The following is a 24,518-nucleotide window of genomic DNA, read 5'->3' as shown; positions in this document are numbered from 1 at the left end:
GAATCCGGACAGGATCCAGACGGGGAGACGATTAGGAACGCGGGGGTTCCTAAGTGATTATAAGAGAGATGAAATGCAGAGCCAGAGCCCGATCCTGCTTCTCGCCCTGAAGCAAGGAGTGCCAGCCGGGGGCTGCCTGCCGCCCCGGGCCGCTCCCCCTGCCCTCGCAGCCCCGGGCTGTGGGTTTCGGGCAGGTCGCTTGCCTGTGGCCCTCAGCCCCGCTGATGGACGCACGGGAAGGGATTCCCGCTCGGACGCGAAGCCACCGTGCTGCCCCTTGTGGGGGCGAGGGCCGCCAGTCCCCGCGGTCCCCTGCGGACAGGGCTGCCCCGGGACACGCGTGCTCCCCGCGGGGACTCTCCGAGTTCACCCAAACCATCCTGTTGCAAAGACGGAGAAAAAGGCAGGGTTGCAGGGTCGGGGCGCGGGGGGGGGGGAAGGGGGGCTGTGTAGACAAACCAAAGCCCTGCGCTTGGTTGTCTTGGTTGTCTCTCGGCAATGACCGCTGAAGGGGCGCCCACCAGCCGAAATGATTTTCTGTACTGATACCGTACCATGGGCAAGGGCGCCCGGCTGGAGACCCTGCCGCCCGGCGCCGGAGGGCTGCGGGAACCACCGAGTCATCGGAGGGGACACGGCTTGCGAGGGACACCCGCGGCAAAGGGATTAGCATTTTACAGCCGGAGTAACACCGCCTCCGCCAGCAAATCCTGCCTCGGGGAATTTTGTGTGTGTGTGTGTTTGGAAACGCAGCAGAACTGCTCATAATTTGCAGTTTTCATATATAGATCAGTTTTCACGTACAGATCAGATTCCCTCCCAGAGACGGACCTGTTTTGTAGTGTGCATGGAACTGATTTCATTTCCCCTCTCCTTTTTCTTTTTTTTTCTGTCTTTGTTCATATTTTGATTTTCTCATCCCACTTGTCTTCCATTCCCTTTGTTTTTATGCTTTAACCACCAAATGTCTTGTCTTTTCCACATATCCCCTTCTAGTGAGGATAATTTGCTCCCTCTCCCCAGCCATACCGCTAATCAGGTGACCAAACATATCTTCTTTAATGTCTTTGTGAGAGAAACAAGACTTGCGTGAGTGTATAAAACCATACCATCTAAAGTCAGAATTTATTTAGGAAAAGAAATCCAGTTATGTCCCCCTAAATAAATGATACACATAAAAACAGCTTGGGAAGGTAAATTCAGAGGTCATACAGGCACAGAGGATGCTATGGGAAGCATGAGGTGGATGTTTGAGAGGCTCCCCAGGGTGCTAGATCTGGGACATCTGCCCTGTGGCACCATCAGCCTGCGAACTGGATATACTGCCCATGAATGTCTAGAGCTGATGTGCTTTTAAAAAAATACCTGTTGGGAATGACTTATAGAGCAGATGCAAATATCCGCTCATGTTTCTTTTGGAGCTGTTTTCAGCTGGAACAGCAACACAGTTCAGATCTAGTTTAGTCTTGCTCTTCCCAACAGGATCAAATAGCAGCAACAATTTGGTTTTCCACCCAAGGTTGTGTCCCCCCCCCTCCCTTCATTCTGTGGCCACCCCCTCTTTTGCAGTTCTCAATTCGTTACGTGCCTAATACTGTGGAGCATTTGTCAGGTGAGTAAGCATAAGTTGGCTCATTAAGAATATGGAAGTGAATGTAGCCACTTGCTGGGCTGAAGCATGACCTAACAAGCCTTTTCTGTAGTTCTGCAGCACCAAAGATAGAAGCTCAGGTCTAAAAGCAGTCTTGGCCTCTTGGCCTAAGTACAGGTGAGACAGGACTGTGGCTGCAAGATGTTTTCATCCAGCAAATTCCCCCTACAAGGGATCCCCCATTAGTGTCAGTAGGATCACTACCTTCAGAGGGCTGGAGCTCAACGTCATGCTGAAGTGATGCAAACACACCAGTTTATGTAAACTGGAGCTGGGGAAGCAGCAGCTGGCTGATACTGTAAATCCGGCTCTGAAGCTCATGTCACTGGGTCAGAAATGCTATGGGTTCCTACCTCAGAGCATTGCTAAACTCATTTTCATCAGCAGGTTAATGTTATAGCTGTAGAGGTCTCAAATTTTATGTAGATTAGGTGCTCTTCTGTCCTCCTCTAGCTAGCTTAAATGTGGGTCATCTGTGTTTTGGTGAATATTGTAAAGTGTCAGTGAGTGTCGCTGTGTCCTTCTGCTTATGTTCATGGGGCTCAGCGAGGTGGCAGGGTGCAGGCTTGGTATTAGTGAACAGGGAACCATGGCCTGAGCCCCCCGCCCCTCAGAGGTTTCCTTGGGAGCCATCATACTCTGTCAGGGATGTGCGTGGTTGGGGAAGGCAGGTAGAAATCCCTCCCTTGTATTCTGTTGAGCTTGTCTGGCTTTTCTTCCAAGCAGGCACCTTTGATTTTTTTTTTTTTTTTAAACTGAACACTCCTCAAGTTAGGTGTATGAAAACACTCCTGCCCTGCAGCCCTCAGTACTTGCCCAGCACTTGGCTCCGGACAGCCTGCCCCCTGTAGCTTGGTCACAGCTCACAGTCTGGACCCAAGATGTCATGTTTGTGGAAGGAAGGCAGTCAAGAAAGAATAACAAAAATTAGACCCTCATTCATATTAAAATACAGTTTTCCTTTCTCTTGACTCTTTAGGGGAGCAGGTCGAGAAAAGGACAAAGCTTCCCCCTCCCGTTAACAACCCAGTCTCTCAATCACTTGAGAATTACTGGATGATGTGGCCCTTTGTTAGCAGTGAAGAGGCAGACTGGGACAGAGAAGCCGTGGCAAAAAACCAAGAGACTCCGTAAAAAGGCAGGAAAGCTGAGTGTCAAAAGACAGGTGGGAAGCAGGCTAGCGAGCCAACCCAAATTTCTAGGGTTTGATGGGTCTGTTCTTTCTTTACCAACACTTCATCCATGCCTGCCATGCACATGATGCTGGAGTGCTATAGTTGTAAGCACTCATCTCAAGAAGCATCCCCTACCAGCGCCCATCAGCTGGAATACCGAATAGCCTCTCCAAGGGAAGACTTGTGAGCAGCACAGCTTGGAGCCAGGGTTGTGCAAAGTCCTGGGGAACACAGAGAGATTGTGCATATTGGGCAAAAACCTTCCAAGCGTCCTCTCTGCTTGAATTCTCCCCTCTTCCCTTTAGCCGTAATGTGGTTGTTCCTACAGGCTCAGTTAGGTGTCCTCTTATCAAAAGCAAAGAGCATAGACGTAGCTGTGTTCAAATGCTTTCTGCCGTTTCCACCACCAGAGGGGAATAGTAAGTCCTGTGTTTCTCAAGTGTATGAAGGACCTATGTAGCCTCAAAACGTGAATCACCTCCCACACCCTCCTCGGAAAGGATGCTCTGTATCAGGCAGTTTGCTTTTTGTTCCCCAAACACACACTGCTTGTGAACTTTGAAATGAAACAGAAGCTTTTCTTTCCTGAGGCTTCTTTGCTTGTCTTCCCCTTCCTGATGGGGACAGTTTCCTACAACTCAACCAGTGGGAAAAGTCTCTGCAAAATCCATAGCTGCCAGAGCCTTCGGTTTGAGCAGGGCACTGAAGTGGTAGCTGGACTCCATGCATGTTGAATGCTCTCTCGAGTTCACTGTATTGTGGCACCTGCTTTCTTCCACATCTCTCATCTGAGGCTGATCCTGTGTATGTCACCATTGTTAATGCCTATCAGCACAGAACTAATGAGGATTATGTGCCAAGTGGATGACTGTAATTACACTTGTGCAGGTCGTAAGTGGGCACAGACTCTGCAAGTGCTGCTAATACATCCCACTAACCAAGCTCTTCCAAGTTGGCACATACTTTTCAGGCAGGTCACTGTGCCCATTCTGTGCCACCTGGATTTTTTAAGCCCCAGAAAGTCCGCATAAGAGCAGATCACCTGTGAGGCAAGTGTCTAATTACAGGGAAGGCTGGGATTAGGGAAAAGGGTGCTCATCTTTCAAATCTGTCAGGGGTTGAGACAGGGATCCCCACATTGCCTGGCCCTTACCCCCACCTGTCCACCCTTTCCTTTTCTCCAAGACTGGCTCTTGCACATGCATTCATGAGCGATTAGCAAGTGTTAGAGTGTGAGGCTCCCTGGCTGGCACCTGCTCTACATCTGAATGGTAGAGCCGGTGGAGCCCAGGGCTGTGGAATGGGATCTGCAAGTGGATGTTGTCTGGGACTGACGGAAGAAAAAGATTTACTTGCTTTTGTCTAACAATATTTAGATGGCCGACTTTGCTGAGGTGGAAAGAAAAAGAGACAAAGAAGAGGTGAACAGTGAGAGGCTGTAGCTTTTACAACTGGATGTCATTTGCCTAGGAATTGCATACAGTGAAGGGTGGAGGCTGGGGAGGGGAATATAGCATTGACATCAGCTAGTGGCGTAAAGGTAAAAGTTATCTGTACTTCATCTCCTTCAGATTGTCCATGGAGAACCAGCTCATACTAGGCTGTGAAAGCACATCTTTTGGGGTAGCAAAGAAAGGATCAAAGAGACTGTATTATAGACTGTATCTCTTCCCAGGCTGCGAGGTCACAAAAAGCCACAGAATCATATAGTGAAAGAACTCCAGACCCTAGCACTCTGCTGTGACAAAATAAAAATTCTTCCCAGCACTGCTTAGTCATGAAGGGAGGAGGAGCAGCCATGACTATCTGTGTTGGGAACAACATCTTGCTAAAAATGCTGTTCTAACCCCTGTTGTGTCATCCATCCAAGACTCTGGTGCTACGACAGGCCTGAGAACACCTTCTCTTAACCCCACTCATGACTAAGTTGCTTTACTATAGCCTAATAATAGTGTCAAAGTGCCTGCAGATGCAAAGGGTGTTGCACGGCTTTGGTGCAAAGATGCAGGTGTCCACTTGTGATCCAGCAGGGCCCTCTGACATGGTAACACCTCAGCTGTCTCTCTTCACTTACTGCACCCACCAGACTTCCCCACCTCTGCAGCAGAAATGGTCAAGCCAGATGTAGTTCATCTCTCCTCAGCCACTGCAGTTCACAGACAGCACGTTGACACAAACCGCTGAAGATTTCAGTTTCTATCAGTACCCATCTGCTCTGCGAAGCCATGTGCTGGCCCCAGCTGGAGGTCTGATCTCTGATCAGTCCACCAGCTGCACCCGGTATGGGGACAAGGCAGCAGCGTTGCCCTGCAGTCAGAGCGGGCTATTGAGCAGCATGTTCACAGCTCAGTGATGAAGGCCAGCCCCTGTTGCACTCCTCTTCTGTGATCTGATCCCCAGAGAATAGGTGTACACAAGTCATAGGATTCAATGCCTGTCCCCTGCATGTGTCGTTCATGTACTGACATTCCAGTGGCTTGAGAGCGCCGCTTGGATCACCTGAACCTGTCCCTCGCAGCGCTGAATGATGCAGTCATGGAAATGCCAAGGGCTGCTGGCAGCCTGCTTAACAGCAACCTGCTGTAGCATCAGGAAACAGGAGGAAAAGAAAATGCTCAGAATCAGGCTGTTCTATGTAACATCCTCTTCCTAGCTTTAAAACCTCCCCTACGGTGAAACACAGGAACATCTGGTTTCAACCTCCTGAAGTTAAGGCCAAAAGAGAGGGAATTAGCCCAGTGGGCCAGGTGCCGATTTCAGTCCCCCCTGTGTAACCAGGATAATTCCTCAGCAGGGATGGATTCTGGCACCATGACAGTCAAAGACAGTTTCACATTGGCTTGGGCAGCACTGAGGTTTGAAATTTTTCTGTGCTTGTAACAGCGTACCTGAGTGCATAATCTGACCCCTTATTTAAATGTGGCAATACATGCATTCCCGGACAAAGAAATAAAGTTAAACATAGTGAGAAAAAGATGGGCCACATTAAGTAGAGGGGAGGAAAGAGAAAAAGAGAACAGAAAACTAGTCTATTCCGTCTAAGTTCCTAGATTGCCTTCATCGTTATGGTGTCTGAGCACTTTCCGGTGGAGTTTTCAGGGCCCTGACTCAGATCTGCCACATGCGGTTCTTTGTCTCTTTCTCATCCTCTCCGCAGGGAGTGAACTGCACATGTTGTGGAAGATTTCGCTTTGGGTCAGCTGGCTTGGTTTAGGGCTTGTTCATAACGTGCTTACAGCTGTTTTTATTTGAGGTGTGTGTTGGAGAAGTGCACCTTCTACTTGGAAAGCAAAGCGGTGAGATCGGGGTATGTTGTAGCACAGCCTTACTATGACCCCAGAGACAACTCTGCCTCCTGCTTAGACTAGATTTTCACAGGGTTAGAGATCTCCCCTGTACCAGTAAAGTGGGACTGCTAACACCAGTAGATGCCAGCTGTTGACTTCAGAGCCTTAAAGGAACCTCTGTAGGCTAGTTGAGGCTGCTGGGTACATCGAGGAGACAGTGAACTGGGCAGTTTGGTAACTAGGGCGCAGCCTCAGCTAGAAAACATGGGTCAGATACAAAAAAAAGCGGGTCAATAGGGGTGGGAGGAAACACTCTCCAGCCCCATCCTTGTGCTGTAGTCAATTGACTTTGACTTTGGAGGCTGCCAACGCTGTTTGCTAACTGATGTTGGGAAGGGAGGAGACTTTCTCTTCGTACGAGTTGTCAGAAGAAGGATAACTGGCTAGCTGGGCTGATCCAGTATTTTAGGAAATGATGTACTTAGAATACAGTAAATGTCCAGGCTAACTGAGGGATCTCCACCATCCCACTGTGCTGGGTCCATCACAAACCCATGTTCATCAGCAGACTCAGCTCCAGGCAGCTTTTCATATCAGGGAAAGACCTTACCTTACCACAGGGACTGCTCTTCTAGGGTACATCTCCAAGCCAGCACTTAACTCTGTGGCTTGGTTATGGATAATGATGGAGTTTGGACAGTTTGAAGCTAAGAAGCTGCAAAACCCAGCTGAGACGCTGGTTAGATACTCTGGCAGTGACCTGAAGGAGTGGTGTCCAAACTGCAAGGAAATGCGATGCAACTCTATTGGGTAGTTTTGTGGCAAAATGATCTACCCATGGCCTGGCTTGGTGTGACCTAAATTATCAGGTTAGGGGAAGGATTGAAGATAACACATCATCTCAGTATAGCTGACAAAAGGAAAATACAGTCCTAATTAATCACTTCCCACAAACAGGTCACTGCCCACCTCCCTATGCCACCCTCAGCAGTGCGCATAGCAGCTGGTAACTGCTATTGCTATTTTTTTTGTTTTCCCCACATGGCAGGAAACTGAGGCACATGGCTTTGTGGTGGCCAGGCGGCCCTGCCAGGCCTGGAGCCAGCATCAGGTGATTCATGTGTCTGTGACACCTTGCATTCTTAGGCTGAGAAAAGGTGAAGATCTGGCCTGAGGACCACAGGCTCGCAGTGCCTCCTGCCCAGGCTGCTGTTTGTATTTAGGGAAAGAGTATATAGGCTGTGACACTGCTGCTTTCTGGGCCCCTGCCACAGGCACTGCAGAAAGCGGGGCAGGAGGCTGTTTGGGCTCATCACATACAAGACAGCTTCTCCCACAGACCTTTGCTGGGATGGATGCCCCCTGCCAGGAGGGCAGTGTGGAAGCTGGCTACTCCCTATCCCAAAAAACAGCCTCAGGGAGCTGTGGCACTTCCCTCATGTGCTCCTGCCTTGTGCTGCTGCCCAGGGAGAGGGGCACCCTGGCCTTACCTGGGCTGGGGCACTGTGGCACTCGAATCCCCTCAAACCTCCGAGGGAGTGCTATTTCAGGCAGTAAGTCGCTTCAAGTTAGTCCAAACAACTGCATTGACCTGAGTAAGCAGCTCCTCGGGGATTTCTGCTTTATGCAATCAGCTCCATCTCACACCTGAAAAGAATAAGGTGTAACCCTGTCCGCAGACCAGCCCCGTGGCTTGGAGCCCACCCTGACTCGGTGACGGTGGCCTTGATGTGAGGCAGAGCCGGTCCTGGGACACAGGGATGGGGAAGGGTGGAGAAGGTCCCCGAGGCCAGCGTTTTGCAGACAGGTCGCTTCTGGGAAGCCAGAGCATCCTCCGGCCCGGGACGGCAGGTTGCTGGGACAGATCGCGGGGAGACTGAACTCGGGGAGCCGGGGCCGGGGCAGGGGGGACCCCCGGCCCTCCCCTGCTTCACCCCAGGCGGCCACCGAGGGGCAGCAGACAGCCGCGGCGGCAGCGGGAGCGGCGGCGGACGCTGCCGTCCCCGTCCCCTCTCCGGCCCTTCCCGCCGCCGGCCCGCTGAGCCGCGGGGCGCTGGGGGTGTCCGCCCGCCGGGCTGCCCCAGCCCCCAGAGCCTCACGGGTGGCGAGGGCGTTTTTAGCCTCTAGTCATCGCTGAGTACATGGCGAGTGAGGTGGGCAGGGGCTGGAAGCAAAGGCGGTGGGGGGACTGGGAGCTGGCGGTCTCCCGTGGGGGGAGAAGGACTGGGCAAGGCAGGGGCAGTGAGCTGAGACGGGGTAGGTTACCCCCTAACTACTGCCCTGCCCGGGCAAGGCAAGGTGGTACCGAGTGAGAGTGGATGCAGAGAGCTGGGTGTGACAGCGGGCTCGCCCTGGATGCCCCAGCACCTTTTGAGACACAGGGCTGAGATACGCTGGGAGCGTTTGTCCTGCCTCCCTTCTTCCATCTCTCAGCGACAGTCTCCAGGAGATCTCAAGCTGGCAGCTTCATGAAGGAAAACGACTCCCTGGCTCAGCGACTGAGAAATTCCTCGGGCACCGGCTCGCTATGAACGCTGCAGCAAGGCACCGTGGACACAGATCTCCGTAACGGCTGCTCCATACATAGGGTGAGAGAGGCTTGAACTGCAGAGGTCTTTTACAAACTTGGGCGTCTCTTCCCACATACAAACAACTCTTCCCAGGCCTCAAAACAAGAGCTGAGCTGCAGCTGAGCGACAGGACAAATGGGGAAACATCATCCAGATGAAGAAGTCCCTCTCCTCGGAAGGGGGAATGCTGTGCATTTTCTCTCATAACATTGTCCACTCCTATCACATGAGTAAAATCTCGGAGAATTTAGTGGCATAAGCTTTCTTCCTTTATTCTCCTCTTGTTTTGCCTATTCATTCATTACATGATTGGCTCCTGAAGGCTATTCCTGAGACAACAATTTCAGGTACCTTCACAAGACATTCAGAGAGTGTTGTGAACCTGAACAAGATATGCAGGGATATCAGCCGTGACAGCACATAAATCCAGAAAATTCTATTTACTCATTTTGCATCCAAAATAAAAGCTTGTAAACATAGCTTCCCCCCCTGCACAATGGTTCTTGTACCTTTCTGCTCTTCCCTGGTTTGGTTTCTCTTCTTCAGGCTCACAGCACTCACCTGCACCTGTGTGTTGGACACGATTTCCGTTGCTGGAAGCAAGTCCCAGACACAACCTCTATAAGCATATTTGCACTGGCATCAACTTAACTGGCTGCAAGCTGGGCCTAGCTTAATTGGTGCAAAATGCACACCTTTGCTTGTTTGCACAGGGAGGGACTAGCATCCTTTCTAGGGTGACATGCCAGACTATAACTGTCTTTTTGCAAAGGAAAGAACGTGCCACTAGAAATCTTGCAGAGGTGTTGACTCAGCTGTTCTGTTATCAGTGGCAGTTGAGACTTGCTACTCTTTACTTGTGTTTCTTTCAGCATGACACAGTTACCAGCTCCTGGCTTAGCTGCAGGCCATTCAAATTCTCTGGGTGCTGTTTTTGCTACCTGTGCTGCAGCTAAGTGACTCATGCACTAGAGTTTCCACTAGACAGATACCTGTAAGATAAAGGCCACAACTGAGGGAAATTTCCTGTGCAAATAAGCCCTTCAGCTAAAATGGGTTCCGAAGATCTTAATCTGTAGGGTGTAAACCGTGAGGGTATGTGGCCTGAGCTCCTGGAGGGCTCATTAGCCTGGGAATCAAGTAGGCTATGTGAAATGAGGCTGAACTTCCCCTGCTTTAGGATGATGTTGTTGCTAACAGTGTTCCCAGCAAGGCTGGGGCATATGCCAGAAGCCAGGCTGGCAAAGATTAAAGGCTTCAGTTGAGCTAGGAGAAGGATTTCCTTCCCCTCCACCACCTGTCATGCTCTTCTGGTCTGTCTTCTCTGCGCATGGGCTCACAGTGAGCCCCGTAGAATGGGGTATCCAGCATTTTCTTTCTCAGAGACTCACCTCAGGGAACTGTGCCCTCCTGCCCCCCTAGTAGCAACAGACACTATGGGTGGGGGACAGCAGGACAAGAAAAGGTAGGAGCTGTACTTGCTACAGCAGCAGAGTCCGATACTATGTTTAAGAAAAGCCTCAGCCTTCTGAGGATGCATCTGTCAAAACGTAAATCCCACCCGTGTGTGCTTGGTCCTAGCTTTTGTTCTCCTCAGTTAAGGACAATCTGTTTCTGCAGCCCTGTGAGTTGGTTTCTATCTTGGAGACACAGCAGTGCATGCAGGAATGAGAGCTGAGTTGGCCAGGATTGTTTGGCTTTCACAGGGAAAGGTTGCTTGGACAGAACCAAAAGGTTTCTGTGGAAAGTTTTGGTTTTCAAAATTTTTTTTTTTTTTTTTCCTTTGGGAAGGGTTCTGTGGGCTGAAAAGAAGGAGATTACTTGAGTAACCAGTCCTGGCTGAGACTCAGGTTCATACCCCTTTTTAAACCTGGCTCTGCGGCATCCCAGCTGCATGGCACAGGCTATCAGCTGTTTCAAAAGACAACACAGTATGTGGGTGAGAAGCCGGTGAGACTGGGAAGGAAGGGAAGGAGGGACCCTGTTTGTGTTGTGAGTCAGAATAAAAATGCCTCAAAGGGAAGAAGGGACCCTGTTTGCGTTGTGAGTCAGAATAAAAATGCCTCATCAGTGTAATGCTTTTTAGGAAACAGAACTGCTGATTTCTGGCTAGCTGTCTTGCAGCTTGGCTGAAGTCAGTCAGGAAAGGTATTTCTGGGAAAATGGAATTTCCCAAGTTTGTGACACCTTGTTTCACGTCACATTGCAGCTTTCCATTTTGGTTTGCTTGCGTGCCTGGTTATTTTTGGCCGAAATTCATCTGTTCCTTTGCAGAGCTGCTCTCCAAGCTCTTTTACTACCTCTTGCAGAACTGACTGGATTAGAATAAAACATTAAAAAGTCTACAGAGGAGACCGTTCATCCTGTCCTTCCCAATAACAGAACTGCAAGGGTGGTAACTGGCAGCAGAACAGCAATAACAAACAGCTAGGGGTAGTCCTGCTGCAGCCCTATGAACAATTTGTGCTGTAGTAAGTGGAGCTATCCTGCTTCAAACCATCTGCAAAGATATGATGCAAGCCCAATAAAGCAACTTAGACTGTTGTTTTGAGATTTGGGTTTGAGCCCATTTCACAGCTCACCCTGCTCCTTCTCCTTTAGGCATGACTACAAAGTCCCAGCATAGACACAGTCTGTTGCTTGAAGTCAAGATAAAGCTGTCCTGGCTCATGTTGTATCTTTCTAAGGCTAAAGATCCAGGACAAACTGGGGCCAGAGAACAGAAAATGAAGTTTCCCTCATTCCCTGTCTCACAGTAGATTTCACCTGAATGGGGATTTTTTTTCCCTTGCCATGGACTTTTGCCAAAACCCTTGGCCCTACCACCCACTGCAGAGCCACCATGCCCTTGGAGAATCTCTTTATCCCCACCTCTCCTTTCAGTCATCTACTACCCACTGCTGCAGCTTGAATTTTCCTTCTGGCGATACAGAGATTCAAGAGAGGCGATGGACACCGGGCTGACTTGGGGACAGAGATCAGAGACAAATTCCACTGCCTAGCTACATTGCCTCTGCGATGCTCGTGTATTTGTGTCTTTGTGTATTTGTGTCGTGAAAAGAAGCCTGCAGACATTAGGGTTGAGCCACAGGGTAGGGCAGGGTTTCCCCAGAGCTATTGGTGCTGGTGCAGCAAAGGACTATCCATTTGGAATGGGACGGAACGTTTTCAGGCTGGGGATAGGAGCAGCGATGGCCCCAGCAGGCGGAGGCAGATTCCCCATCGGCTGTGCCTAGTGCAGGCTACCCCACAGGCAACAGCAGGAGCCAATCTTGCCCCAGTCTCCTCAGCTCTGCTGGCCCGTCCCTCATACTGCCGTGCCATGGATGTGTAGGCAGCTGCCTGCTGCCTCTGGGGTGGCGTGGAGGAAGCTGGGTAGTGCTGAGGGGTAGACTGGCTTCTGTTACCACAAATGTCTCCAAGAAATTCCTCTGGTAATGGAAGGGCCTTGCAAACGGACAACTAGAGCTGCACAGAGTTGTGTGGTATCCCAGCCTGGCTTTCTTTGCCTCTGTCTGACTCATGTTCCCTCTTTATGGGAAGAGTTTCCTTGACCAGCTAATCGAGGTGGAGTAACCGAAGGGTAATGTAACCATTCAGGGCAGTCTCTTGGCAGTGAGGAGAGAAGCATTTGGATGGCACATAGATGATGCAGAAAAGAGAGATAAAGGGAGAGGGAAATCCTTTATGCTATTGTGCTGCTCAGGCCTGAAATCAGGAAATTACTTTTCCCATTCCGTTTTTCTTTCTTCAAACACTGGCTTTCAAAACAGAAGCTATTTCACTGTCTGCTCCCATTATCATCCAGTTCGAACTCTTTGAAAATCATCAGGGCAGCATGTGCCTTATAAAACAAGGAAACAAGCTTAATAACAGGGATCAGTAATTTTCCTAGGGTATTTATTTGCCTCTTGTTTTTTGAGCTCTGAACTGCCCCTCATGTTCTTTGTCCCAGGGGCCTGGACATATATATAATGTCAGATGAGTGGCTGTGACACAGGTCTGAGGCTAGAGGGGCTGAGCTGCAAGGCAAGACTTCAGAACCTGACAGCAAAGGTCAACAACATCCAAGGGGCTGCAGAGAGATGTGCTAGGGCATGCTGTAGTTTTGTGATACACTGGTTTTGGCAACAATTGTTTCCTCTAAAGCTCCTGGTTTGTACAGTTTCTCCTATCCTATCCAACTCCAGGAGGTGATAAAGGCTCTTTAACAAGATCACAAACAGATGTGGGGGACAGAAAGGCCCAGCTGTTGGGGCACCAGCATCCAGTATGTGCACAGAAAATATTCCCTGATACTCTGCAAGCTTTTAAAAGAGGAAAATGAATCACAAAAATGCAGTTATGTTATGGTTTCTATTTCATTGAGTAATAAAGAGCAGCATACCGAATGAGATAAATCAAACTAAAACATTGTGACTCATATGTCCCATGACTGAGCTGTCAGAATAAGATGTTTTGTATTCCTGGTTGAGTTGAGTTACCTACCTTCTGATAATCTCACATCATGTTTTTCATCATGGTATCCAACCTTTCACTGAAATAACAAATATGGCCAGAGTGCTCAAAAGGCAAAATGACTGTGGACACATCAGTCAAAGCCATCGGTTTTCTTCTTTTCTTTATTGGGTGTCTATCAATCTAGTTACCTAACCTGTTTCCTCTATAACCCTGTCAGGACCCTGTAATTAATGATACTTATTTATTACCTGGCAGACCCCTGACCATTAATGCCAGACTCAAGCAGTGCTGTTGGTCATCAGTGGGTGCTGCAGATTTGTTCTAGCTCAGGTGTGGGCCCACAGCAACATTCTGACAGGGCTCTGCTGACTACCTCCAGCTGTGATTTTGTGCCAGTGTATGCCCTGCATATGTGAAGCTGGTGGTGCTCCAGGCGGTACCCAGCATGGCTCGAGCTGTGCATTGCAAGGATGCACTCCTGTTGCACAGAGCAGATGTTTGGGCAGCTTCCCAGGAAGGGTCTGGCTGTTTCTGAGGGGCACCACCATCCCATGACATGACCTTAAGTAAAGACATCCCACTCTGTGGTGGGAGGGCTAACATGTTATCTCAGCAGTGCAGCATGTTATTTTCATCCAGTCCTAGGACAGTGCAGCAGCAAGAGGAGGCAGTTTAAGTCCTGGGTGTTTGGAAACTGGAAGCCGGTTCACTCAGAGAAGGTTAACCTGTGGCTTGACAACATGATGTGAAGCCGTCACAGCACAGCAAAAGCATCTCTTTCCCTCAGCTGTGGGAAATCCAGATCAGCATGCCATGTTGCAGTTGCGGTACATAGGAGATGATGAAGCCTGGAGCTGGAAAAGCAATCTCTGGAAGACTGAAAGAGAACCTGACCTAGGAAATGCTATGTTCTTGTATCTCAAGCTGTGTTAGTTTTTTACCTGTGTCATTCACTAATGGTGGTTGCATGATGGAGTACGTGAGTGAGAATTACAGGTAAATTTACTAATCCTGAGAAATTATAGCTGTTGCCGTGAGTGTGTGTCTGTCCACTATGGGCTTTCAGTGGTCACAGATACAAGTGATATGGTTTGTGGAGCTAGAGGTGAAGTAATACGTAGAATGGGAAATGGCTTCTGGAGAAGAGATATAGGCATTGCTTAGTGTCAGCCTGTCATATACTGCTTACATCTTTGGAGGAAGTTGTTGACAGGCACCTTCTGGTGAACAGAGCTGCTGCAGTTTAGGAAAGAGAGCAGACATGGTCTATTTGAGATCACCAGCTCCTTGAATGCAATGTCTTCTGCAAGGCTCCCAATACACGGACCCTCTCTTCCTCCATAGGAGGAATCTGGGTTTGGCAGGGAAGGTGAGTAAGCTTTGCTGATACCTTGTGAGTGAAGTCCCTCATCAGAGGTATTTGTGAGCACTTTATCCTCGACAAAGCTCTGACAGCATGGAAAGACCTCACGACATGTGAGGCCAAACCACCATGCTTTCCACAGAGCCGAGCTTCGGGTGCTTCGGGGGAAAGGCCTGCGTGCCACACAGAACAGCTGCACCACTGGGAGGAGTTTCCTGCACAGAAGAATAAATCTCATTTTTCTGCCAACGAAGTATTATCACCCCTTTCAAACTTACAAGCAGGCTTCAAAGAGGTTGTCCAATTATTACGTTTTTAACCGGAAACATGTACCAGCACCCAGCTAAGGGGTGAGGAAAGAGTGCTGCTAAGGGCAGGCTTGTAAAGACGTGTCATTATGTGGTAGGAACCGCAGCCAAACCATTTTTTTCCCTTTCCTCTTACATCAGCCGGAGCCAGCGGAACCTGGGGGTGTGCTCCTTCACTGGCTGCGCACAGAGCTCCCATCTGCAGAACAGAAAGGAGGACAGCACCAAAGGAAAAGAGCGGTACCGGAGCGTTCACGGGGAGAGAGGAAGCCATGTACAAGAAAAAGCTGAGAGGGTAAAAAAAAATTGCTGACCAAAAAAACCACCCCAGCTTCAGCTCTGTGTTGTCGTCGCTCCAACCCAAGGGGACCCCTCGCTTTGTCGCCCCAGGGGTGTGCTTTCTGTCTGTGCAAAGTCTCTGCCTTGCTTGGGGAAGGGCGAGGGCAATACTGGTGCCAGCGTACCCGAGCGGGAGCCCTGGTCCCCGGTGTAACTGCAGCGGGCAAGGGGCTGCACTGAAGCCTGAGTCTGTTGGGCAAGTTCCTGCCAGCATAAAACTTTCGTGGGAGCCATAAAACGGCGGGGAACAAAAGGCGCCGATAAAAATGAGTGAAAGATGGGAGTGGGCTGGGGAAGGGCTAAGGCAGCAGCTGGCTCACCCCAACGCTGAGCAGCAAGAGAATCAGAAGTGCCTCTTCCCTGCTAGACTGTTTCGAGTTCTTGAAACGGCTGTTGTGCCACAAAATAAACAGGAAGTGTCAGACCAGACATTTTCTGTCCCATAGAGAAAAAAAAAGTTTTAATACAAAGTTTAGTAAAGAAGTGCATCGGCTCTGCAAAGCATTAGCAATGGAGGAAAAACACTGATTAAAGAAGTTTTGACACATCTATGCTCATACATTTTTAGATTTTATCATTATTACTATTATTATCTTGCAATGAGCAGAATTTTAAATAGTTTCTAATAAAAAAGTGTTAGAGGAAGGAAGGAAAATTATTAAATATCTATAATGGTGCAGTTCATTACACAAAGTTTTAATAAGAGAGATACTAGTTTTAGGAGCTGTTTTCATAAAATTAGTACATTTTAAAATAAACTCATTGCATTCCTGTTCAAGTTACGGATAATGGGACAATAGAAAAGGTATAAATAACACATTTTAAAAGATATTTGTAATCAGTCAATACGTTTTCAAGGTTTAATGCACATTTACATAGCAGCTGCATATTAATGGAAAAGAAAATAAAGCCTAGCAGACAGTTATGTTGGCTGTCATCCCTGTGCCGTTTTCTCCCCTAACTCCTCTAAACATTTTTGGGTGCAATTCACCTTTCAAATACTCAGTCAGTCTTTACAGCTGGTGTATTTCTCTCCAGCTCTTAAATTCTGAAAGGGTTACAAGTTCACCTTCATGAGATTGATGAACCAAATTTAGAAAGAAAACTAAAAAAGTTTTAGGACTTTTTTTTTTTTATTTGCTAACTCTTAATTTTGTCTCATATTTGTAGCAAGGAACCAGCTATTAAGTGCTTGATTTTTTTGAGTTAGACTCCATGTGTATGTATGTACCATACATCACAATGCTGAACAGCAAGGACTGTTTGAGATAGCTATAAAAATAAAAAAAACCTAAAGTGATTGCATGGCTTTGGGCAATTTATCTGTAAACTCACAACTTGTTTTAAGTATTTTCTTATCTGTTTTGGGGAGAAAAGGGAATAGGTGCTGGGATTCTGTATATATTCTATAGCATGGGAATGTTTTATGATGTTTTTAAAATTTCTTTTCTGTCCTTCTGTTAGAGCTGTTTAAATTTACATTAATCCATTATTTAAAAAATAGCAAGTTATATATGTAGCAGATATTTATAAGAATGCAGACTTTTGTTTATATTGCATTGATTACACAATAAATTTAACTTGGCTTAACACATCTTTAAGGTGGCTATATCTTGAAGATTAGTGTGTTGCAAGATTGTTCTAAAGAAATGGCGTTACGTCCCTGAAAATACACACAGGACACCCACTGCAATAGCTTATCCAAAGTGCAATATTTTATGGTCAAGATACAGGCAAGAGGGTGCTTAAGACCAGTTTAAGTAAGACGTGGAAATTTTAACTTGTCTGTGCGTTATAATCAGATGGCAACAACTACAGATACCTTTGAACAAATCACATCTCTCTAATCTATTGTAACACTGCTTTCCAAAACCTTAAAGGTACCTTCTGTAAGAATTAGATGAACTGATTTGGCTTGAGTATTGGGAGTTCAGTGTATTTTCTTTGGTGAACTTCAACCACTGTCACTATATTCCCTGTATACACACACACACACACACACGCACACAAAATATATATTATGTACATATTATATACTTATTTTTTACATATATGTTCCCTAATCATCAAGTTTTAAAGACATTTAAGCTAAGAGGCACTAACTTCCAAATAACATAATAGAAATAGAAAAAATACATCTCTTTTAGCACCTCAAATGAGAAAAAAGAAAAATTAAGCCTGTGCTTCACTTTTGTCTCTCTCTGTTGGTTTTTTAATGACATACTAAAAGAATTAAATATAATTTTAAAAAGTCATTCCTGTACCAGAATTAAACATTTAGTGACATTTACATTTGATACATTTACATAAATTCAATACGAATTCTGATAAAGAAATCTGCATGCATACTTTCTGGGGTTTATATACACAGAGTTTACATGGAGAAATTAAACAGAGATACACTCTATGGTTTATAAACTGGTTTATGTACATATGTATTTTAATGTGTAGGAGGCTGGGATGAGGAAGGAGACAGGGTAAGAAGGCAAAGCCTTCTGACTGACTCAGATAAATGAGATGCTTTTTTACATAGGTGATGAGCCCTGCAGCTAGAGAATATGTGACAGCTGCTTGATCTGCAAGATTTCATTTGTTCTTATTTCAGATAGTGGTTTTTTTTGTTATTGGTGGGTGCTAATCTATAAAACAATCTACAGGCTTATTGCTGCTCTGTTAAGAGTCTGTCCAGTTGTCTACTAGATTTACTCTGAATTACTCTAATGTGGAAAAATATATATCTGAAGTGCACTCTCATATAAATCTCTATATAAAGCAATTGTACAAAGGCTACAAAGTGCTAATGGTGACTTCATATATTATTTACGTATCATGGATAATTACTGATATAAAGGAGACATTCACGACCAACACTGGCAGTCTTTGTATAGTTAATTATACTTAATTGACAATATTTAGAGGTCTATTCTGAACTGAATAGATCTGGATCTAAGAGATGGGCTATCTGTCAGAAAATGTCATTCTTGGGAGCTGCATCTTTTTGTACAGAGCACTTCTTTTTCCTTCTCTCATGTAGGATTGTGCTGACTGTGCTAATCCTTATGAAAATACAAACAGCAAGAGAATCCAATAAGGAGAAATACTCAGCTTCATCATTTATCAGGGGTTTTATTTTCTTTCTTTTATTTTTTTAGATTTTGAAAAATTCACAATGGCTCCCTACATCAAAAAGGGCTACATAGGAGCCCTGGAAAAATGTCTGACATAAAAAGATATAGGAAGCTTTTAGAAATACTCATGCTGATGAGGAAGAGGACAGCCATAGGGAGGGGTGAGGATGTGGAAGTTCTACATGCAGTTGCAGACAAAGGGAGGATTAGGTGGTTCAGGGTTTAGTTCCTTTACCCTGCCATGGTGCCTGCCTCTCCATTTTCCTTGTATTACTCTCTCACGTTTTGTCCTTCTCAGTTCTCCTCTCGTTTCCTCCACCCTCCCCCTTTTTTGTGTACTGGAGAACTACTGAAAACAAAGTTGTAACCAGTGATTCCTTGAAGTTTCTCTTCTTTTTCAGTATGTATATATCTAAGAAGGTGTTAAAGTATCATTTTGACCCCCATGAGGCTCCACGGGACACATATCTACTATGCAAACTGCAGTGGGGTGAGACCGGCATCCCTTGGATACACTGGGTCAAAAATTACCGTTACCATGCTGCAGTAAAAAATTACAATTACCATGCTGAAGCCTACTTCCTGGAGAAGATCTTTAAGATGAGAAGATCCAATAATTATGTCAACTGTTCCATCACCTGGTACTTGTCCTGGAGCCCCTGTGAGGAATGCTGCTGTAAAATACTGAATTTCTTAAGGAAGCACTCAAATGTGAACATAGACATACATGTAGCACGGCTTTATTACATAGAAAATGAAAAAAACCGCCAAGGTCTGAGGAACCTCGCGAGCTTGAAGAAAGTAACCATTGCTGTCATGGAAATCGAAGGCAAGGTTTCCCGTGCTTTGTGGGACTGGGAAGGAGTGAACTGGTGAAATTTGTGCATGGATGAATCTGGTATGGGCTTGCTTCTGTGCCCAGTGTCCTGCCCAGCTTCTTTGGGGGCACATCCATAACTCTTCAGTGACTGTCACATCCAAAAAACCATGTTCAAATATTGCAGGAGAAGGGGGACAGGACTCTTAGCAACCAGACCTGTATGAAAATTCTCCCTTGTTTAGAGACACCATCTTTCTGTCACTCCTGAGGGAATGGGAGATAGGGTACTTCTCCCTTGTCCTAGGAGACTAAATGCAGCTGCTGGGATAAGGCTGGCTGAAGGGGGAGGAAAAAGGGAGGGAAAAAGAGAGGGAAAAAAAAAATTCCCTGAGAGTATGGCATTGGTTCCAAATACGGAGTGGACAGCATCCATCAGCTGGCCTGTCCACGGCCAAGCTGTCTCTATGTCATGGGCACAAGAAAGAGGTTAAAAAGTCTTGTTCCCTGAGCTTGTCTGGTATCTGAATAAACTCAGGTTAGTTATCTTGCTTCCATTTCTCCAGACTATACTCGCTGCTGGAAAACCTTTATCCAAGGAGATGCTGATGATGATTCCTGGACTGTGGACTTTCCATCAGAGATAGCTAAGAATCATTCAATTCTCAAGGACATCCTTGAGGTTAGTAGACTCCGAGGGATAGGGGGAACCCCATGAAATTATTTGCAGTCTGGGGTCACTAAGCTGTAAAGAGCAGGAAAGAAGCTGTTCATATCTAGTTGGAGTTCAAAGAGTGCTGCAGCATGCTTTTGGAAAAAGTAAGAGAGTAAAATCATAGGAACTATCCCATCCCATTGGGAGAGTAGCACTGTGGATTTTCTTCCATCATATTACAAAGCAGAGGCTAAGAGTGCAGTTTTTCTCCTTCAGGCTCCAGAGTGGGAAATCCCTTGATTATGAGCTGAAACTCCAGTCTCATCCCAGAAACACTCCACCAGATTCCTTTTTAATCTGGATCTGAGTGTGGGTTTCTGTTCACCAAATGATGCTACTCAGCCACTCTCTGTCAACATCTGCAGTGGTCTGACACCCTCTCCCAGTCACTGAGCCCCTACATACTTCTTCAAAGTCCCTTCCAGATTTGTTTCAGCAACTTTCCTGACTGGTCCGAAGGGTACAGTTTCTGCGAGATGAGAAAAGCTGTTCAAAAGAGAATGTCTGTCCCCTGGGAAAATCCAACCTTTGTTTTTGTTTTGTGCCAGACCTCCTGAAAGGCAGGAGAGAGAAGAGAGGGTGTATTCACCAACAGTGCTGAAAGTTTGTGCTCCTGGAGACAAGACACCCTGCTTGAATGAATAGGTCCACATCTTTGGCCTGGAAGAACTGTGTACAAAAAAAATCTAGCAAAACTAATATAAGTTCTGCAGCATTTTGATTTCAATGTATTAAAGTTTTCTGACAAATGCTATTTTCAGTGAAACAGAGTGAAAGAAATCTATGGCTAAGTAGGTGTTGTGGTTTAACCCCAGCTGGCAGCTAAGCACCACACAGCCACTTGCTCACTCCCCACAGTAGGATGGGGGAGAGAATCAGAAGAGTAAAAGTGAGAAAAATCATGGGTTGAGATAAAGACAGTTTAATAGGTAAAGCAAAAGCTGCACGCACAAGCAAAGCAGAACAAGGAACTCAGTCACTACTTCCCATGGGCAGGCAGGTGTTCAGCCATCTCCAGGGAAGCAGGGCTCCATCACGCGTAATGGTTACTTGGGAAGACAAACGCCATCACTCTGAACATCCCCTCTTCCTTCTTCTTCCCCCAGCTTTATATGCTGAGCATGACGTCATATGGTATGGAATATCCCTTTGGTCAGTTGGGGTCAGCTGTCCCGGCTGTGTCCTCTCCCAACTTCTTGTGCACCCCCAGCCTACTCGCTGGTGGGGTGGTGTGAGAAGCAGAAAAGGCCTTGGCTCTGTGTAAGCACTGCTCAGCAATAGCTAAAACATCCCTGTGTTATCATCAACACTGTTTCCAGCACAAATCCAAAGCATAGCCCCATACTAGCTGCTATGAAGAAAATTAACTCTCTCCCAGCCAAAACCAGCACATCATTGAACATCTGGGAAATCCATTTTATATGGCATCTGTGGGAAAAGAAATATTCTGGGCTATTACAAGTAATAGACTTCTGCTACGTCCATTTGAAATCACAGCAAGTCCAAAGTGCAATTGTTAAAGGATCTAAATGTCATATTTTAATTTTCATTTCAGGATCTTCCATTAATAGAATCATAGAATTATCAAATATCTCAAGTTGGAAGGGACCCATAAGGATCATCGAGTCCAACTCCCTGCTCCTCGCAAGACTACCTAAAACTAAACCATGTGACTAAGACCGTCATCCAGACGCTCCTTGAACTCTGACAGGCTTGGTGCTGTGACCACTTCCCTGGGGAGGCTGTTCCAGTGACCGACCACCCTCTCAGTAAAGAACCTTTTCCTAATGTCCAAGCTGAACTTCCCCTGATGCTGAACTTCCCCTGGTCGCCAGAGAGAGGAGATCAGCACCAGGATTACCCTGTCCCAGGTGGAGGATCTGGAACTTGCTGTTGTTAAATTTCATAGGGTTGGTGATTGCCCAGCTCTCAAGTCTATCCAGATCTCTCTGTAAGGCCTCTCTGCCCTCGAGGGAGTCCGCAGCTCCTCCTAGTTCATTATTGTTGGCAAACTTACTTCATGTACATTCGATTCCTGTGTCCAGATAATTTATAAAAACATTAGAGCACTGACCCTAAAATTGAGCCCTGGGGAACCCCACTGGTGACTGGCCGCCAGCCTGATGTAACCCCATTTACCATAACTCTTTGAGCCCGACCTGTCAGCCAATTGCTCACTCAATGTATTATGGACTTGCCTAGCTGTGTGCTGGACATCTTATCCAGAAAGATACTGTGAGAGACAGTATCAAAAGCTTTGCTAAAATCCAAAACCACCACATCTACTGGCTTCCCTTGGTCAGCTAGATGGGTGACCTTGTCATAAAAAGAAATTAAGTTGGTTGAGGAGGACTTTCCCCTCATGAACCTGTGCGGGCTATGACCAATGACTGCTTTGTCTCTCAAGTGTTTTTCAATAACTCACAGAATAACCTTCTCCATAATTTTACCAGGCACTGAATTGAGACTGACAGGCCTGTAATTACCAGGGTCTTCCTTCTTACCCTTCTTGAAAATTGGAGCAACATTTTCCAGCTTCCAGTCGACTGGGACCTCTCCAGACTCCCCAGACCATTGAAAAATAATGGAGAGAGGTCCCGTGATGACATCGGCCAGCTCTTTCAGTACCCTGGGATGAATCCCATCAGGCTCCATAGATTTATATGCATCCAGCTGCAGCAGCAAGTCTTGAACAAGTTCAGGGTCAGGTGGGAGTTTATCATCCCCCAGTCATGGTCTTCCAACACAGGGTCCCAGGGGTCCCAGGGCCCATCATCGGTGTTAAAGACAGAGGCGATGAAAATATTAAATGTCTCTGCTTTGTCTACATCCCTATTTGTGAGGTGACCGCCCTCATCAAGTGACGGACCGATGTTATCTCTGATCCTCTACTAAGAGATTTCACCCACAGAAGATGGCCAGCTGCCTTACTGCTTGTATGTAGAAGATAACTATCATAAAACGTTGCTAACATTCCCCAGTTTCTAAAAGCCACCAATATCCTGGACAGACAGCTTGTCACTGGGAGTCTTGAGTATACTGGACAGTGCTAAATATCCCTGATGAGAAACTTCTGGATGTGGAAATGGAGGCAGGTAGCAGCCAGAACAGGGAACAGTGTCCCAGGCCCAATACTCTGCTAACATTGTTCTTCCTCTGAGGTGGCCCAGTGGTGCACAGGTTGATGGGAAAAGGGTACTTAAAGAGGATTGCTAAATTAGCACCTGAACAGTTGATTAATTCACTGTATCTTACTTCAGCTGAGGCATTTTGATGAAAACAGGCTATTTCCTTGACTCTTGAAAAATGAGTCTCTGGCAAGAGAAGGTCAGGGTGCCAAAAGGAACATCTCTGGAGACTTGCTGTCCTCTCGGCTAGCCTTGTCTCCTACCTCATGCTCCAAGAGGAACAAAAGTGAACCTAAAACCACAGAAAATGCCTCACTGGGGCAGAGAGCATAGTCCAGACACTGTATCTAGTAGTGGCAGGAGGAGACGCTTTTTAGGGAGAGCAGACAAGCCTGGCCACTATCTGTCGTTCATTATGATCCAGTCACACTACCTCAACACCCACAATGACTGTGGCTGGGAATCCTGCATCTTCCCTTTAGTGTCTGTTTATAGACTTGTTATATGAATTTCTCAGATCTATTTTGACCCTGTCCTGCCATCTGCATCCACAGTTTACTGGGACAGCAGATTCCAGAATTTCACAGCTTGCCATGTAAATAAGTACTTGTCTCTGTTTTAAACTGATCAACTAATCACAATAAGTGCCAGTTCTTACTATACTAATGTCTTATCATTAATCACTGAAACACTTGTCTGCATTTGAAAGACTGTGCTAGCTTAGAGAATTTTTCACTGGTTTTCCAGTGGGAATTTTCCAGTGGGAGCTACAACATGTAACTGACAGCAGCACTTGATCTTAAAAGAGCAACTTAAAAAATCCACAGATGCTCCATTCAACAGAAGCAAATCCTCCATCCACCAAGTGTTGTTACTGTGGAATGATAATTACAGTATCCATGATCATTGCATTTCAGCAGCTCCACTCAACTGGCTAAAAGAAGTAAGAAAGTATTTTTATCCGCAAGCCCGTCCTGGAACTGGACCACTAGACGTATCCACTGGAAACTCCTTGAAAAGCAAGGCACATTAGGCTGCACAAAGAACTGTAGGAATGCAGCTGTATCCCTTGCAGTAGTCAAGCTGGGTTATTTACTCCTCTGTCCGGTTGTTTGCTCCTCTGTACTGTGCAGATGTGCAAGCCCTGCTGTCAGTACTGAGTGCTTGGGAATAGAACTTCTCTCCATCCCCTGTTCCTGATGCTAGGTTATTTTTGCAAGACCAGGATAAATACTCATGGACTTATACCCATTTTAGTCATTAAACTCTAAAGCTATGATTGGGCCTAATTCTTCTCTCATTTGTATTGCTAATCTTTTAGCATAGTCAATAGAATTACTCAGAGTTTTGGACCAGTCTAGTCTAAAGAGAATCTGGCTTATGGAAACTAAGAGATGACAACCTGTAAATCACAAAATGGCAGCACTCCTCAATTAAGTAATGTCCACTTTGGTAGATGTGTCCTCTTGTTTAGATATGGGTCTTTACATCTTACAAGTTCAGGAGCTGATGCTTTCAAGCTGGTCTTAAAGAGGCAGAGAAAATTGATCACACAAGTTGTTATGGGGGGAAGAGA

At 46.5% G+C, this 24,518-nt stretch overlaps 1 protein-coding gene across 1 annotated transcript; it reads left to right on the top strand.

Moving 5' to 3' along the window:
- The first annotated feature begins 14,114 nt into the window (after nt 1-14,114).
- Nucleotides 14,115-21,616, top strand: LOC142405014 (C->U-editing enzyme APOBEC-1-like). Its single transcript, XM_075492040.1, is given in 7 exon segments — nt 14,115-14,140; nt 14,489-14,513; nt 14,957-15,017; nt 15,020-15,110; nt 18,684-19,111; nt 19,666-19,781; nt 21,370-21,616. Coding segments are annotated over 7 exon segments (771 nt in total). The 3' UTR covers nt 21,394-21,616.
- Nucleotides 21,617-24,518: the final 2,902 nt, after the last annotated feature.

The sequence above is a fragment of the Mycteria americana genome, chromosome 1, assembly GCF_035582795.1.
Source record: "Mycteria americana isolate JAX WOST 10 ecotype Jacksonville Zoo and Gardens chromosome 1, USCA_MyAme_1.0, whole genome shotgun sequence".
Classification (NCBI taxonomy): Eukaryota; Metazoa; Chordata; class Aves; order Ciconiiformes; family Ciconiidae; genus Mycteria; species Mycteria americana.
Note: the sequence above shows the minus strand (reverse complement) of the source record. Positions and strands in the feature narration are given on the sequence as shown.